This window comes from Ovis canadensis, chromosome 26 (assembly GCF_042477335.2).
Source record: "Ovis canadensis isolate MfBH-ARS-UI-01 breed Bighorn chromosome 26, ARS-UI_OviCan_v2, whole genome shotgun sequence".
Taxonomy (NCBI): Eukaryota; Metazoa; Chordata; class Mammalia; order Artiodactyla; family Bovidae; genus Ovis; species Ovis canadensis.
In genome coordinates, this window is record NC_091270.1 from 53,400,634 (window position 1) to 53,413,808 (window position 13,175).

Genomic DNA, 13,175 nt, shown 5'->3' on the forward strand with positions numbered 1-13,175 from the left:
GGGGGACGACGCGAGTCTGGGCCGCGGCTTTGTGGGGTGCTGTGACAATCGCACGTTGGCCAGGGCACTGGCCTGCACCCAGCTCAGGGCACCCGCGGGGACGGAGCATCTGGGTCGCTCAGCCGAGTGCCTCCAGGGCACAGCCAGCGTCCGCGGGGAAGCTTCTCTCTTTCAGATACGAGAGGGTGACCTGCAGAGCGCAGACCCAAGCTGGTCCCTCCTGCCATCAGGCCCGGCACTTGCCCCACACCAGGATGGACAGGCCGGCCTCACCCAGGCCTGGGGTGAGGAGGGGCTGGGCTCTGCTCCCCGCGTCTCCACACTCAGCTGCCGGGCCCCCCGAAAGATCTGTAACGGCTGCGGATAATTTGTTTGCGAACCAAAAGAAAAAGGAATGGGATAGTTTTACTCGAGATTCTGTACCTCAACTGGCTCAGGTGGCCCGCTTCTCTGCAGGAGTTTCTCATCAGAAATTTGTCAGACAGGTTTCAAGCGAATTCTGAGACTCACACAGTCAGCTCATTAAGCAGGAGCCTCCGTGCCTGCTTCCAGCCTGACGGAGGAGCAGGTTTCCTAGGAAGCTGAGTGGTCTTCTACAGGGCGTAGGGCATTAGAAGAGACTTAAGGGTTATACTAACCGGGGGTGGGGCACAATTCATCCTCAAAAGGCCTGCTGTGTGTCTGCCTCGCCCTGAACACCCCACAGTCAGTCATGCTGGCTGTCCAACAGCCCCGGCCTTCACTCTTGTCCGAGAGCTGGTCTGCACATCCCCATGTTTGAGCAGCTCAATAGAACTGGCTGAAGAACGAAGGGTCAGTCTTGATTGTCTGACAACCCTGTCTGACACCTTCCATAGCTGATCATCAGCTTAGTGGTGGGAAGATGGTTAAACTTAGGTTTAACCTTAACTAAATGGAGTTGATTCAGCTGAGGCTGTCTCTATATTATGACAGTTTGTATGGTGTGTGTTCATGGGAATTAAAGGAAAAGTTATTCAAAGTTATGTTTGTGAATCCAGCCTCAAAACCGGACAGTCACAACACAAAACAGGTCACCTAGGCTCCCGTGTCAAAAAGCCATCTTTGTTCTCAAACACCATTAAGAATATTTTGAACCAGGCAGTTATCTTTCCCAGGTTCAAGGGAAGCTAACGGAAGCTAAGTGAGCCATCTGGCGCACTTGCCTAAGGCAGCTACTGTGTACAGGCCTTGTGTCTGCATGCTAAATCTTCAGAATATTTAGCGACATCTGCAAGGTGAAGGACAAGCACACCCCCTCGCAGCATCTTCCCATTCCTGACAGGACGCCATGCGGGCTGCGCCCAACCCTGAGGTTTAGGGAATCCAGAAGGAACGCCTCTCACTTCCCTCTCCTGGCATTTCTAACACCCTCCATGGATGGAACAAGATGCAAATTCCCGCTTTCAACTGGAAACTTGTCCCTCTCACGAGGGAGGAAAAGGAGCTGGTCTGAGCCTCGACAGCACTTGGCTCTCACTCGGGTCTCGGTCTCCTGCAGAGACGGTGACCCTGACTTGCACATGCGGACCGTGCAGGACGCGGAGGGGAACCACACGTCACACCATGCGTGGCCATCTACAGCGGAGAGGATGCACTGTCCACACTGCGATGAGGACTGGAGGGCACAAGCGGGGGTCATGAGCTATTTAAAAATCATAAATGGTCACTGACTTCATTCAGGTGTAGGGGGGCTTGCCCAGACCAAGCCCCAGCCTCGCTGCAGAGGTGGGGGGGGGGCCCCTGATGTGAGCGGGCAGCTTGCTGCGGAGGGCCTGAATCACCACTGAAACCCAAGTACAGTGTGTAAATCAAGTCTGCAGGTTTTTCCTAATCCAGCACAACTGTGACAAAGCATGGCTTTTCTTAATGAAAAGTGTTCTAATCAGAAATTATAGGATCAGTCTGTATGTTTTAGAAGGAAAAAGATTCCATGAATGAGACTTTCGTCTGGTGAAAAAAGTATCAAAAGTGACAGAACTACTCCAATTTAAACACGTTTCCATCAGAAATGTAGTTAAGGGAATGCCAAGTTCAAAAGGATCCCTGGCGTCAAACCTTCTTAAAAATAGACTGTCTGGATTCCTTCCTACTAAATGTCTGAAAGCTACAGAAATTTACAAACATTTCTGACACGCACACAGAGCGGGAGATGGGGGTGCTTACTTGATCAGCATTCCTTGATTGGGCAGCAGTTCCAGATGGATCTTCCCACCTTCCTGAGTTCTCAGGTAGGCGAACTCCTCCAGCATGTCGATATCTGAGGCCAGAGTCAGGGAACCACGGGTAAGAGCCAGGAGCCCTGCTCTCTCGGAGGCCGGCACGGGCTCGCAGCTCCTGGGTAACTGGCCCACGGCCACCCCACCAGCAACCCAGGCCCGCCTGAGTCCAAACCAACGATTCCTACGCCAACCAAACTCCCTCCCAAAGAGAATTACGGTCTTCATATAGATGGTTAAACAGTCTGTACAGTCATAAAAGCAACACCTTTTGCTTTCTTAATAAGAAATGAAAAAAAAGCGGGGGGGGGGAGGTGGGAGGGGTGTTATTTCCACCCCTCTACCTCTGCCGCTGCTGCTGCTGAGTCGCTTCAGTCGTGTCCGACTCTGTGCGACCCCATAGACGGCAGCCCACCAGGCTCCTCTGTCCTTGGGATTCTCCAGGCAAGAATGCTGGAGTGGGGTGCCACTTCCTTCTCCAATGCATGAGAGTGAAAAGTGAAAGTGAAGTCGCTCAGTCGTGTCTGACTCTTCGAGACTCCGTGGACTGCAGCCTACCAAGCTCCCCCGTCCATGGGAGTTTCCAAGCAAGAGTACTGGAGTGGGGTGCCATTGCCTTCTTTTTTACCCAAAGGTTAAGAATTGCTCTAGGCACCTGGACAGGGATGTCAGACTCCTTGCAAATGAAAACTAGCATGTAAGAGAAGCAAGTGTGAACACCAGACCTTGGATTCTAAGGTGGCTTCTCCCTGATCAAGAGGTCCAAGGCCAACGCTCCCTGTCACGAAAGCAGGTGCCGGTGGGGCAGCGTCTCTGGGGGGTGCTCAGCGAACCTGTGACCCGGGACCCCGGGGCCCCCCCCGGACGGAGGCCAATGAACGACCAGGTCCGGCAGCCCATCCGCCACTGGGGGCCCTCAGGCATCCCGGGTACCTTCCGGAGAAGCGGAAAAGGGACCGGGGCTGCTGACCTTCCCGACTCCTCTCTGAGGTCTCTCCTTTCACAAGACTGACAGCCACGGCCCCATCTCAGATCATCACTCCTCCTTTCTCCCTCACATCCCTGACACCACTATTTCTCCCCCAAAGGGCTCACTCATTTTTGTCCCATGCATTTATCCTTTAAAAAAATAAAGAGTTTCTTCTGCTCAGACAGGGGAAAGGATACTGGTGACGTAATTGAAGAAGTTCTCGTACTGGAAGTTCCCTTGCTGGCAGATCTTGCTGATGGCTTTCAGGAAGAGTGTCTCCCCCCGCGGCCACTCGTGCTGCAGCAGGACGATGACGTGGCCCAGTGCCATGTCGTCCCTGCTGTCCGTGAAGGCTCTCAGCTGCGGGCACAGGGCGGGGGGCGGTGGGCGTGCAGTCACAGGGTGACCGAGACTGGCGGGGAGGGGCCCAGCCAGGGGACCCGGCCCCCAAGCGCCCAGGCAGACGTCCTGGTGGGAGTGGGTCACGGAGGTGGGGATGGAGGCTCTGAACGTGGGGTGAGGCGGGAGGAAGCTGAGCACCAGAGGGAAGGCTCAGGGACTTCTCTTAAGGGGCTGGGTGGGGGGTGGAGGGCGGGCCAGAGGTGCCCTTGGAGAGAAGGTCTGAGGACACCCGAGGACGAGGACGGGGCAGGCAGGGAGGAGGCAGGAATGTGAAGTGAGAAATCGTCACAGGGCTTCCTGGTCGGGGTCAGCAGCCCTGCCTAAAGTCACTCCAAGCTGCTTCTGCCGCCCAGTACAGACCAAGAGTGAGGGCTGGGGATTGGCTCCCCGAGGTGGAGACGTCTGCTCAGGAGCTGCCGGGTGGGGCGGGGGGAGGCAGGGGGCGCCCTTCAGCCTGTCCAACCCCGGCTGCCCCAGCCCTGCGTTCCGTCAACCGTCCTGAGACGCCGCAGCTCTGGGGGCCTCGCTCTAGGATGATGAACTCACAGCCCTCTCCGAGCCCAAGAGCACCTCAGCTGCCTTCTGCTGCACCTAGTACATCCTGACTTGCAGGCTAACTCATAAAACGCTGGACATCATGACAGGCGAGGCCACCTGCGTGTCTGCCTCACTGGTACCTGGAGTGATAGGTAATACCGTGTCCCAAGGACGGAGGTTATTTCCTACTCTTCTCTGCCTAGTGCAGCTGACGTTTAATAAATATTTGTTTATTCCTCCAACTGCTTCCCTCGCTATACCAGCATGCTGTCAAAAGACTAAGCTAACATGTGCTCAAGGCTCTCAACTTGTGCTCAAGGCTCTCCAGATCATCAGAACAATCCTCTGAATTAAATTCCTTTCATGCTAATCATGAAACAGTGGAAGCACTGACAGACTTAATTTTCTTGGGCTCCAAAATCACTGTGGATGGTGACTGCAGCCATGAAATTAAAAGATGCTTGCTCCTTAGAAGAAAAGCTATGACAAACCTAGATAGTGTATTAAAAGGCAGAGACATCACTTTGCCATCTAAGGTCCGCAGAGTCAAAGCCATGGTTTTTCTAGCAGTCATGTATGGACATGAGAGTTGGACCATAAAGAAAGTTGAGTGCTGAAGAACTGATGCTTTAGCACTGTGGTGCTGGAGAAGACTCTTGAGAGTCCCCTGAACTGCGAGGAGATCACAGCAATCAATCCTATAAATCAACTGTGAATATTCACTGGAAGGGACTGATGCTAAAGCTCCAATACTTTGGCCACCAGATGCAAAGACCTGAATGACTGGAAAAGACCCTGATGCTGGCCAAAGGAGAAGGGGCAGAGAGAATGAGATGGTTGGATGGCATCAACAACTCAATGCCTATGTCTGAGCAAACTTCGGGAGACAGTGGAGGACAGAGGGCCCTAGCTCCTGCAGTCCATGGGGTTGCAAAGAGTCAGACTGAGTGAGTGAACAGTACAGTAACATGCTGATCAACGTGAAGCTTACCTTAAAACAAGCCAACATTAAGTGCAGGCAGTAGGGCATGATGGCCTTGCTGGTACATGGCAGAAGCTTCAGATCCGAACCTAAGAGAAGTCCACAACAGGCAAAGAGAGCTCAGAGGGGCAAATGATTAAGGTGCTTTCCTTAAAACAAAAGGATAAGCAGCAGTCACATGGTCTCAAACACAGTTAAACCACAATTACATTTAGTGAAGGTGAAATTGGTTTTTGAATCATCTCTGGATTTCATGTCTCAATCTAAATTTCTAAAACTGCTTAAATACCTTTTATTATGAAACCTTTGAAATATACAGAAAATGACAAGACAATATCACAAACACCAGTGTGCTGTATCACTCAAGTTTTATACAACGTTGACACTGGGTTTAGTTTTTAGATTTTCATACACAGCATCACAAATCCAGTCCACCTTCTGTGAGCCTCTTCTGATCCCTGCCTCCCTCCCTGGAAAGAAAGTGAAAGTGAAAGTCGCTCAGTCATGTCGGACTCTTTGCGACCCCATGGACTATGCCGTCCATGGAATTCTCCAGACCAGAATCCTTGAGTGGGTAACCTGTCCTTTCTCCAGGGGATCTTCCCAACCCAGGAACTGAACCAGGGTCTCCAGCATTGCAGGCGGATCCTTTACCAACTGAGCTATGAGGAAAGCCCTGGGGGTAAGGGCTCTTCTGAATGAGGGGCTCAGCATTCCTACATATGCTGCGCGCTTGTCAGGCAGGAATCTGTATCCGTACACCTCAGAGGAACGTTCCTCATGTTTCCAGTCTGCTGTACAGATGGTGTCTCAGCCTGCACATCCCTCCGCTGACTGCAGGATGACACCTGTGACTCCAGCTTGTTGGTTTTCCATGTTACACAATGTTCTGTTGGTAACACAGACCACCACCGATTTATCTGTTCTTTTCTGTTTAACACTGGGATTTCCCATTTTTTACCATTACAAACAGCACTGAGATAAACATTCTTGTATATATATATATATATATTTCTACATACTTGGAGAGCAGCGGCTGTTTTTCACACCAAGATTTTAGTCCTTTCCTTTATGGTGTGTGCTCCTTATATCCTAAATCCTTCTCTACGTCAAGGGCAAGAAGCAGCAAAAAACAGAGACGCTGCCTTCGTGTGGACCCTATGCACGCGCACTTACACGTGTTCACACCGCTGGCTCTGGACCAGCACAGGTTCGCACTGCATGGGACCACTTGTGTGTGGCTTTTTCAGTAAACACAGTACCAGCATTTTCACTTTACAGATGTCCAGATGAACTAACTGCGGGATTACAGACCACAGCATGTGCAATCGAACCAGGGTTTGAGCCCTGACTGTGTCCACACTGTTGCAGCTTCCTGCCTTGGGGTAAGTCATTCGTCAATTCTGGGTGCTGAGGCAGAGAGAAAAGTACCCGGATTTTTGACTACTGGGGGCGGCAGGAGGAGAGAGGGGGTCAGAGCCCTTGGGTTAACTCCTGCATTGTTCAAGGGTCAACTGTATACTTGAAACAAAAGGTTCGTGAAATAAAATTTATCCATTTTACTGGAGATACATTCATTTTAATTATATTTACAGCCTATCTCACTAAAAAAGAAAATTTCTAGTTGAAAATCCACGACCCAGGAGGTGAGGGCCCACGTTTGGAAATCACTGATAGGTCTGCATCCAGAAGGGGCACATAGCCAGGCAGTGAGATGTGACCTGGTCTGCTAAGCTGGTCTCAAACACAGCCAGGCAGTGACATGTGTGACCTGGTCTGCTAAGCTGGTCTCAAACACAGCCAGGCAGGGAGATGTGACCTGGTCTGCTAAGCTGGTCTCAAACACAGCCAGGCAGGGAGATGTGACCTGGTCTGCTAAGCTGGTCTCAAACACAGCCAGGCAGTGACATGTGTGACCTGGTCTGCTAAGCTGGTCTCAAACACAGCCAGGCAGGGAGATGTGACCTGGTCTGCTAAGCTGGTCTCAAACACAGCCAGGCAGGGAGATGTGACCTGGTCTGCTAAGCTGGTCTCAAACATAACCAGGCAGTGACATGTGTGACCTGGTCTGCTAAGCTGGTCTCAAACATAACCAGGCAGTGACATGTGTGACCTGGTCTGCTAAGCTGGTCTGCAGACCGACTGCATGAATCTATGTGCCTTCCAGAAGCACACGGATAATGTGGATTCATGTCCTAATGGTCAATACAGCCACCCTTTACTCTCTGCATCCAGATGTAAAATGACAGCTTATTGTTTTAACTTGAATTTCCTGTCCTAACGGTAGGTGGAGAATCCTTCCAAGTAGTTTTGGGCAATATTTCATTGAATTTATCTCTAAGTATTTTATGGGTTTAGATGTTATTTGATCTAGAGTCCTTAGGGTTTGCTACATGGCCAAATATGTAGCTGTGGATAAAGACGGTTCCTTTCTGACCTTCTTTTTTCTTGCCTATTGTGTTGGCAAGAATCCCCAGGATGTTGCACTGAGGTGCTGGGGGCAGACACCAGCATTGCTGCTGGTCTTGGGGAAAGCACTCCATATTTCATAGCTAAGAATGATGTTGGGGAAGTTTTCCTCCTTTTTCTAGTTTACTGAGTTGTTTGTTTTTAACTGTGAATGATAAATGCAGACATAACTAAATTCTGTCTGAGTCTATTAAGACAATCTTATGATTTTTCTCCTTTAATCTGCAAATGCGGTGAATGGTACTGATCGGCTCTCCTGGGTTAAGCACCTCTGCACTCACTCAGCTGCTGTGTCTCGTCTTTCTTATATGCTGCTGAATTTGCTCGTATTCTGCTAAGGATTTTGGCGTCTGTGGTAATGGCAGAGCCTGGCCTTTAATGCTCTTCTCTTGCGATGCTGTCTGGCTGTGCTGTCAGGGTTAATGCTGGTCTTAAAAACGGAAGGCTAAGTGTTCTCTCTTCCTCTGTTTTCTCAAAAAGTACATACAGGATTGAAGTTGTTTCTTCCTAAATGCTTGACAGGATTCACAGTGAAGCCAACTGGACCTGGAATTTTCTTTGTGGGAAAGTTTTTGATGACAAATTTGATAGACATAAAATGTTCTGATTTTCCATTTCATCTTGTGTCCATTTTGGTAAGCTGTGTTTTTGAAGGATTTTTTCCATTTCAGCTAAATTGCTGAATTTATTGGCATAAAGTTATTCACAACCTGTGCGCTTACTGTCCTGATTTCAGCAGGATCCAGGGTGACGTTCCCTCTTCCATCCCCGATATTGGTCATTTGCAATCACTGTCATTCGGGTCAGTCTCGTTAGGGGTTCATCAATTTCATTACCTTTTGGCTTTATTAGTTTCCTTCCGCTTTTTTCTATTTCATTGATTTCTGGTCTTGTCTTTATCACTCCGTTTTCTACTGGGCTTGGGTTTGACAGCGTATCTCTTTCCACCTCTATGATAGAACTGAGATCTGGACAGTGGGGCCCTCTTCCTTTCCTGTGAAGCATCACAGCCCAACTTATGTAATTTTTCAACAAATGAGCAACTTGGAGTGAAGCTCAAAGCAGCCTGAGATACGCTGAGCGATCCTTCTCTACTAATCGTAACAAAGTTTCCTGGAATTGGTAAAGACTGGAAAAGGATTCTCTGATATTCTTCGAAGACAGCACATTCAGGAAAGGAAGAGCATGTCGGAAGGAAGACAGACGCACAGCTGCTTGTGAACCCAGAGCCCAGAGCAGCCTGGTGAGCACTCTGCTACTTACACAACTTGCCAAGCTCGGCCAAGGGGACCTCATGGGGTCACCTTGTCAGGAACTGTAGGAACTACAAAAAAAAACTCCCAGTGGTGGGCCCTAAAGCTATTTCTAGAAAATAAAACTAGGCTTTGCCACTGTACCTTTTCTAAACTTGGGCTTTATTTTGGAGGGCTCCTCCTGGGACTTGCCTCCATCCTGGATGGGAAGGACCATGGAGCACATCAAATCGAGGACCTTCTCACACGTCATCTGGAGAAGAGAAGACCAGAAGGAACCAGCTGTGAGTTTCTGATGGAAAGCACGCCTCCGTAACTACCGTCTCTCCAGCAGGCCACCTGGGCACAGAGGCTGGGGAGTGCCAGTGGCCCAGAACCCCATGTGGTCACTGCTGTTTGCCTGACAGTGAACGCGGAAAAATAACTAAGATTACACCCATGCACTAGACCTTTCAAGGAACACGGAACCACTCTCTGCTGTTAAACAACAAAAGAACAAAACTGAAAAACTAATCGAGTATTAATTGAACTACTAAAGTGTTTGACAGCATCGTGGAGTCCAAAAGAAGTACACCCCTGTCTTAAAGACATTTACTAACTCACTGCATAGAGAAATGAACAAAATGGGACAGACGGTAAAAGGGCATAATAGAAAATGAAGTAGAAACACACAGGGTGGTGAACTAGCAGGAGAAGTTTTAGGCTGGACGGTTATCCTGATGTAACCCTTAAAGCCAGGAGGGTTTGACATGTAAAGAGAAGGGAGGGTTTTCAGAGGAGAGAAAGATGCGGGGAGGGCTGTGCACTGGCCTTGGAGAGTCGCCTAAGGGCGTGGTTTAGAGAACAGGTGTGAAACTGGACAGATGACACACTCGTGGAGGAGAGGGGGCCCCCGCGCCCCATTAAGCAGGTGGTCTCGACCCACAGAGAGCAGGGTGTCACCCTCGGTCCCCACGTCCAACTCCAGCAGTGACAGGGTCACGGAGGGAGCGTTTCCTGTGTGTCAGGCACAACCCTCCTATTACCTTCATTTTACAGACGAGGAAGTGCAATCTTAAATCCCTGCTTCCCAGCCTTTTTCGTATCTTGGCACGTCCAGAAAATACTTGTAAGGCTGCTCAGAGCTGGAACCAGATGACCCCGGGGCTCAGCTGCTCAAGCCCTAGCTAACCACCTGGGCTGAGGGGCTGGCATTCCAGCACGTTCAGAACCACCCATGGCCACAGGGTCATGAGGCTCCAGATTCGAGAGGTGGGCAGCTGGGCAGTTAAAACCTTAAACCTCCGGAGGTAGACAGAGAGCCAGTTAAGTGGTGGGGCCAAGAGGGAACTCAGAATCAAATGCTGCCATTCCTCAATACCCATCTCCTGACTTCAGGTACGCAATGGGAAGTAGGAAATTAAATAAAATAGAATCACTATTCTTTTTCACCAGCAGATCAGGTAATAAAATCTAGGCAGAAAGAGCAAGTTTCAAGGAAATATGCATGGAATTAAAAAGCCACTCCGGCAAAGAGAAGAAGGCCCAGGGTCACCAAGGGCGCCCAGGAGGGTCCCCACACCCGTCGGGCACCCAGGACTCACTCTGTACTCCCCCAGAGCAAAGTGGCAGGTGGCCAGCTGGATGAGTGCCCTCTGATGCTCCAAGGTGCCCTGCCCCGAGATCTGTGGCTGAGGAAGTGATCCCTGGAGAGCTGCCAAGTGGTGCAAGCTGGCGATGGCCTTCTTATATTGACCCTGAGAAAGTCACAACAGCAAAGAGAAACAAGGCCATCAGAAAAAAAACTTCCTTTTTGCTCTTAGATTCTACATGCTTTCATAAACTGTGCTGAGAAAGTACTCTTATGATATGCATCTTTGCAAACGATCTTCACGCACCCTTTTAAGATAAATACAAAGTAAAATAAATAAATGAATAAGAACAAATAAGTGAATAATAATAATAAAACCTTCCAGAGCCACTAGCAAGCAACTCCAAATCAGGTACTTCTGCTGAACCAAGTGAGAAGGGGAAGGAGACTTAGCAACAGTACCAAACCCACTTAGCTAAAGCCAGTGGAGGATCTGTATGGAGGTACCTTATAAACACAAAGATTTTTCTTTCTGGTCTTAATTCTTGAGAGGAAATAAAATAACACAAGCTCTCTGATTAAAGTACATTTTTGATATGCCGTTTCTTTATAAATTAGAGAAGGAAATGGCAACCCACTCCAGTACCCTGGCCTAGAAAATCCCATGGATAGAGGAGCCTGGTAGGCTACAGTCCAAGGGGTCGCAGAGAGTTGGACATGACTAAGCGACTTCACTTTCTTTCTTTCTTTATAAGTATTTGACTATTTCTCCTCCATGAAGGCTGGAAGCAGCAACCGGCCCATTTTCCCAGTGGAAGCCCGAAGCCTCTGTGTCTCGGGACTGGGTCCTCTGTCCCCTCTGGGCAGGTCCCGCTCGAGGATGGCAGAGCTGGGCGGCAGGGCTCTGCCAGAGCAGAGGGGGTTGAGCAGGGCTCCTCTTTCATTGAAAAGCAAACTGGCATCTACAGGCAGGCGTGACCCGACACTCCACACGTAACACAGGAGGGGCAGGCCTGTCGCTGGGAGCTGCTCTGAGATGACAGTGGAGTGTGGTCCCCCGCCAGTGGAGACAGAGCAGGAGGGAACACACACCTTCAGGCTGAAGATGTGCTCAGGAGACCACGGTCCTGTCTGCACACAGGTGCTTATAAGCCCACATTACCTGATAGATGATCATATCGTTGAGGAAGATTCTCAGCCAGAGCCAAGTATCCGTCTTCCACGCCAAACAAATTCTTGTAAATTCTGAGCAAGAATTCAAAGACAAATTTATCAAAGATGTAACACAGATGCATCTGATATACCCATCAAGAGAACAACAATCAGAGAGACAAATGATAAAACATGGATGTAACTTTAGACTTTGATTCCTAAAACACTGGTCTGAACTTTTTTTTTTTTAATTTTTTAAAATTTATTTCGGTCTGAACTTTCAATCAGAGGGTAAAGTTGGGGCAGAATCAAGTGACAGTGCCAGTCGCGCAGTCGTGTCCGACCCTGTGACCCCATGGACTGTAGCCCGCCAGGCTCCTTTGTCCATGGGATTCTCCAGGCAAGAATATTGGAGTAGGTACCTAGCCATTCCCTTCTCCAGAGATCTTCCTGACCCAGGAATTGCACCTGGGTCTCCGGCATCTCCTGCATTAGCAGGTGGATTCTTTAACACCTGAGAAAGAATACTTACCAGGAATATGTAAGAAATGTCATTAGGCACTGATGCTCACTAAGTGCATAGCATGTGCTAAGAGCTGTTCAACGAGCTTTTCACACATTACTTCATTTATCCTTTAAGCTACTTTGCTTTCACCTAGTTAAAATAATCAACACGTGACACTAAGAGTTTTATTCCTTTTTTTAAAAGCCGACCTATAACCAGAGAAAAAAATCCCCTCCAAAAGTCACCAACCTGTTCACAACTCTAGATGTGACAAGAACAAATCGGGTAACGCGACGTTTACTAGAAAACACGGCGACACGCCAGACAAAGCATCGGTAGCGGCGCGTGACAGAGCAGGCCAGGGACCCATGTGCACTGGCCAAAAAGAAGGTCAGGGCCTTGGTCCCGAAGCACAGAGAATATGCTGGTTAGCCAAGTGCCAGTCATGTCTGAGGAAGGCCAAAATACCCACTAGTGTAAATATTACACAGAGATACTCCCTCTTATGTATACTACACTCAAAACAGGCTTCCTGCAGTGTCTGGAATTTGAGCTTTTCACTTTCAGGCAATGGAATTAATGCGGACAGAACAGCACCACCTCCTGTAACCTTAGTACGTGTGGCTGGAGAAGATACAACGCAGGGGGACAGAACAACTGAAAGCCGAGAACAAGCCCAGCGAGCAAAGGAAAAGGCCAGCAACAGGAGTTTCAAGAGACCGAAACTCTCCCTCCCACTCCACCCCAACTCTGATTAAAATGGCCCTAACATGCGTGAACTACCATAACCAATTTACTTAGCCATTAGTGATGGACATTTCGAGTAGAACAATGAGTCTTTTTTGGTGTGATGATTCCATATAAAAACTGAAATATCCCAACAGGACAAGTATGCCTTACCCTTATCCAGGAATTCCAGGGAATAGAGCAGCTCCCAGCTCTCTCTGGCCAGCTTGAAGCTCTCCAACACCTCGATCGAGTTAGCAAGTTCTGCCTTGTTGATGACAATGTGACGGTTCCTTCCTTTTGCTGAACAGTCTTCGTCGTCCGAACTCTGCTTAGAGAATGTGAAGAACACGATGAAAGTTACAGAAACAG

At 49.2% G+C, this 13,175-nt stretch overlaps 1 protein-coding gene across 6 annotated transcripts in view; it reads right to left on the reverse strand.

Moving 5' to 3' along the window:
- INTS10 (integrator complex subunit 10) overlaps positions 1 to 13,175 on the reverse strand; it is a 32,024-nt gene that overhangs the window by 2,843 nt on the left and 16,006 nt on the right. For all 6 annotated transcript variants that reach the window (XM_069572738.1, XM_069572741.1, XM_069572742.1 and 3 more), the window contains 7 exons: positions 12,978 to 13,131; positions 11,583 to 11,665; positions 10,434 to 10,586; positions 8,995 to 9,103; positions 5,138 to 5,217; positions 3,405 to 3,567; positions 2,185 to 2,278 (listed from right to left, as the gene is read on the reverse strand). In XM_069572738.1, the coding sequence (XP_069428839.1) occupies positions 2,185 to 2,278; positions 3,405 to 3,567; positions 5,138 to 5,217; positions 8,995 to 9,103; positions 10,434 to 10,586; positions 11,583 to 11,665; positions 12,978 to 13,131 (836 nt within the window). The remainder of the gene's footprint in view (positions 1 to 2,184; positions 2,279 to 3,404; positions 3,568 to 5,137; positions 5,218 to 8,994; positions 9,104 to 10,433; positions 10,587 to 11,582; positions 11,666 to 12,977; positions 13,132 to 13,175) is intronic.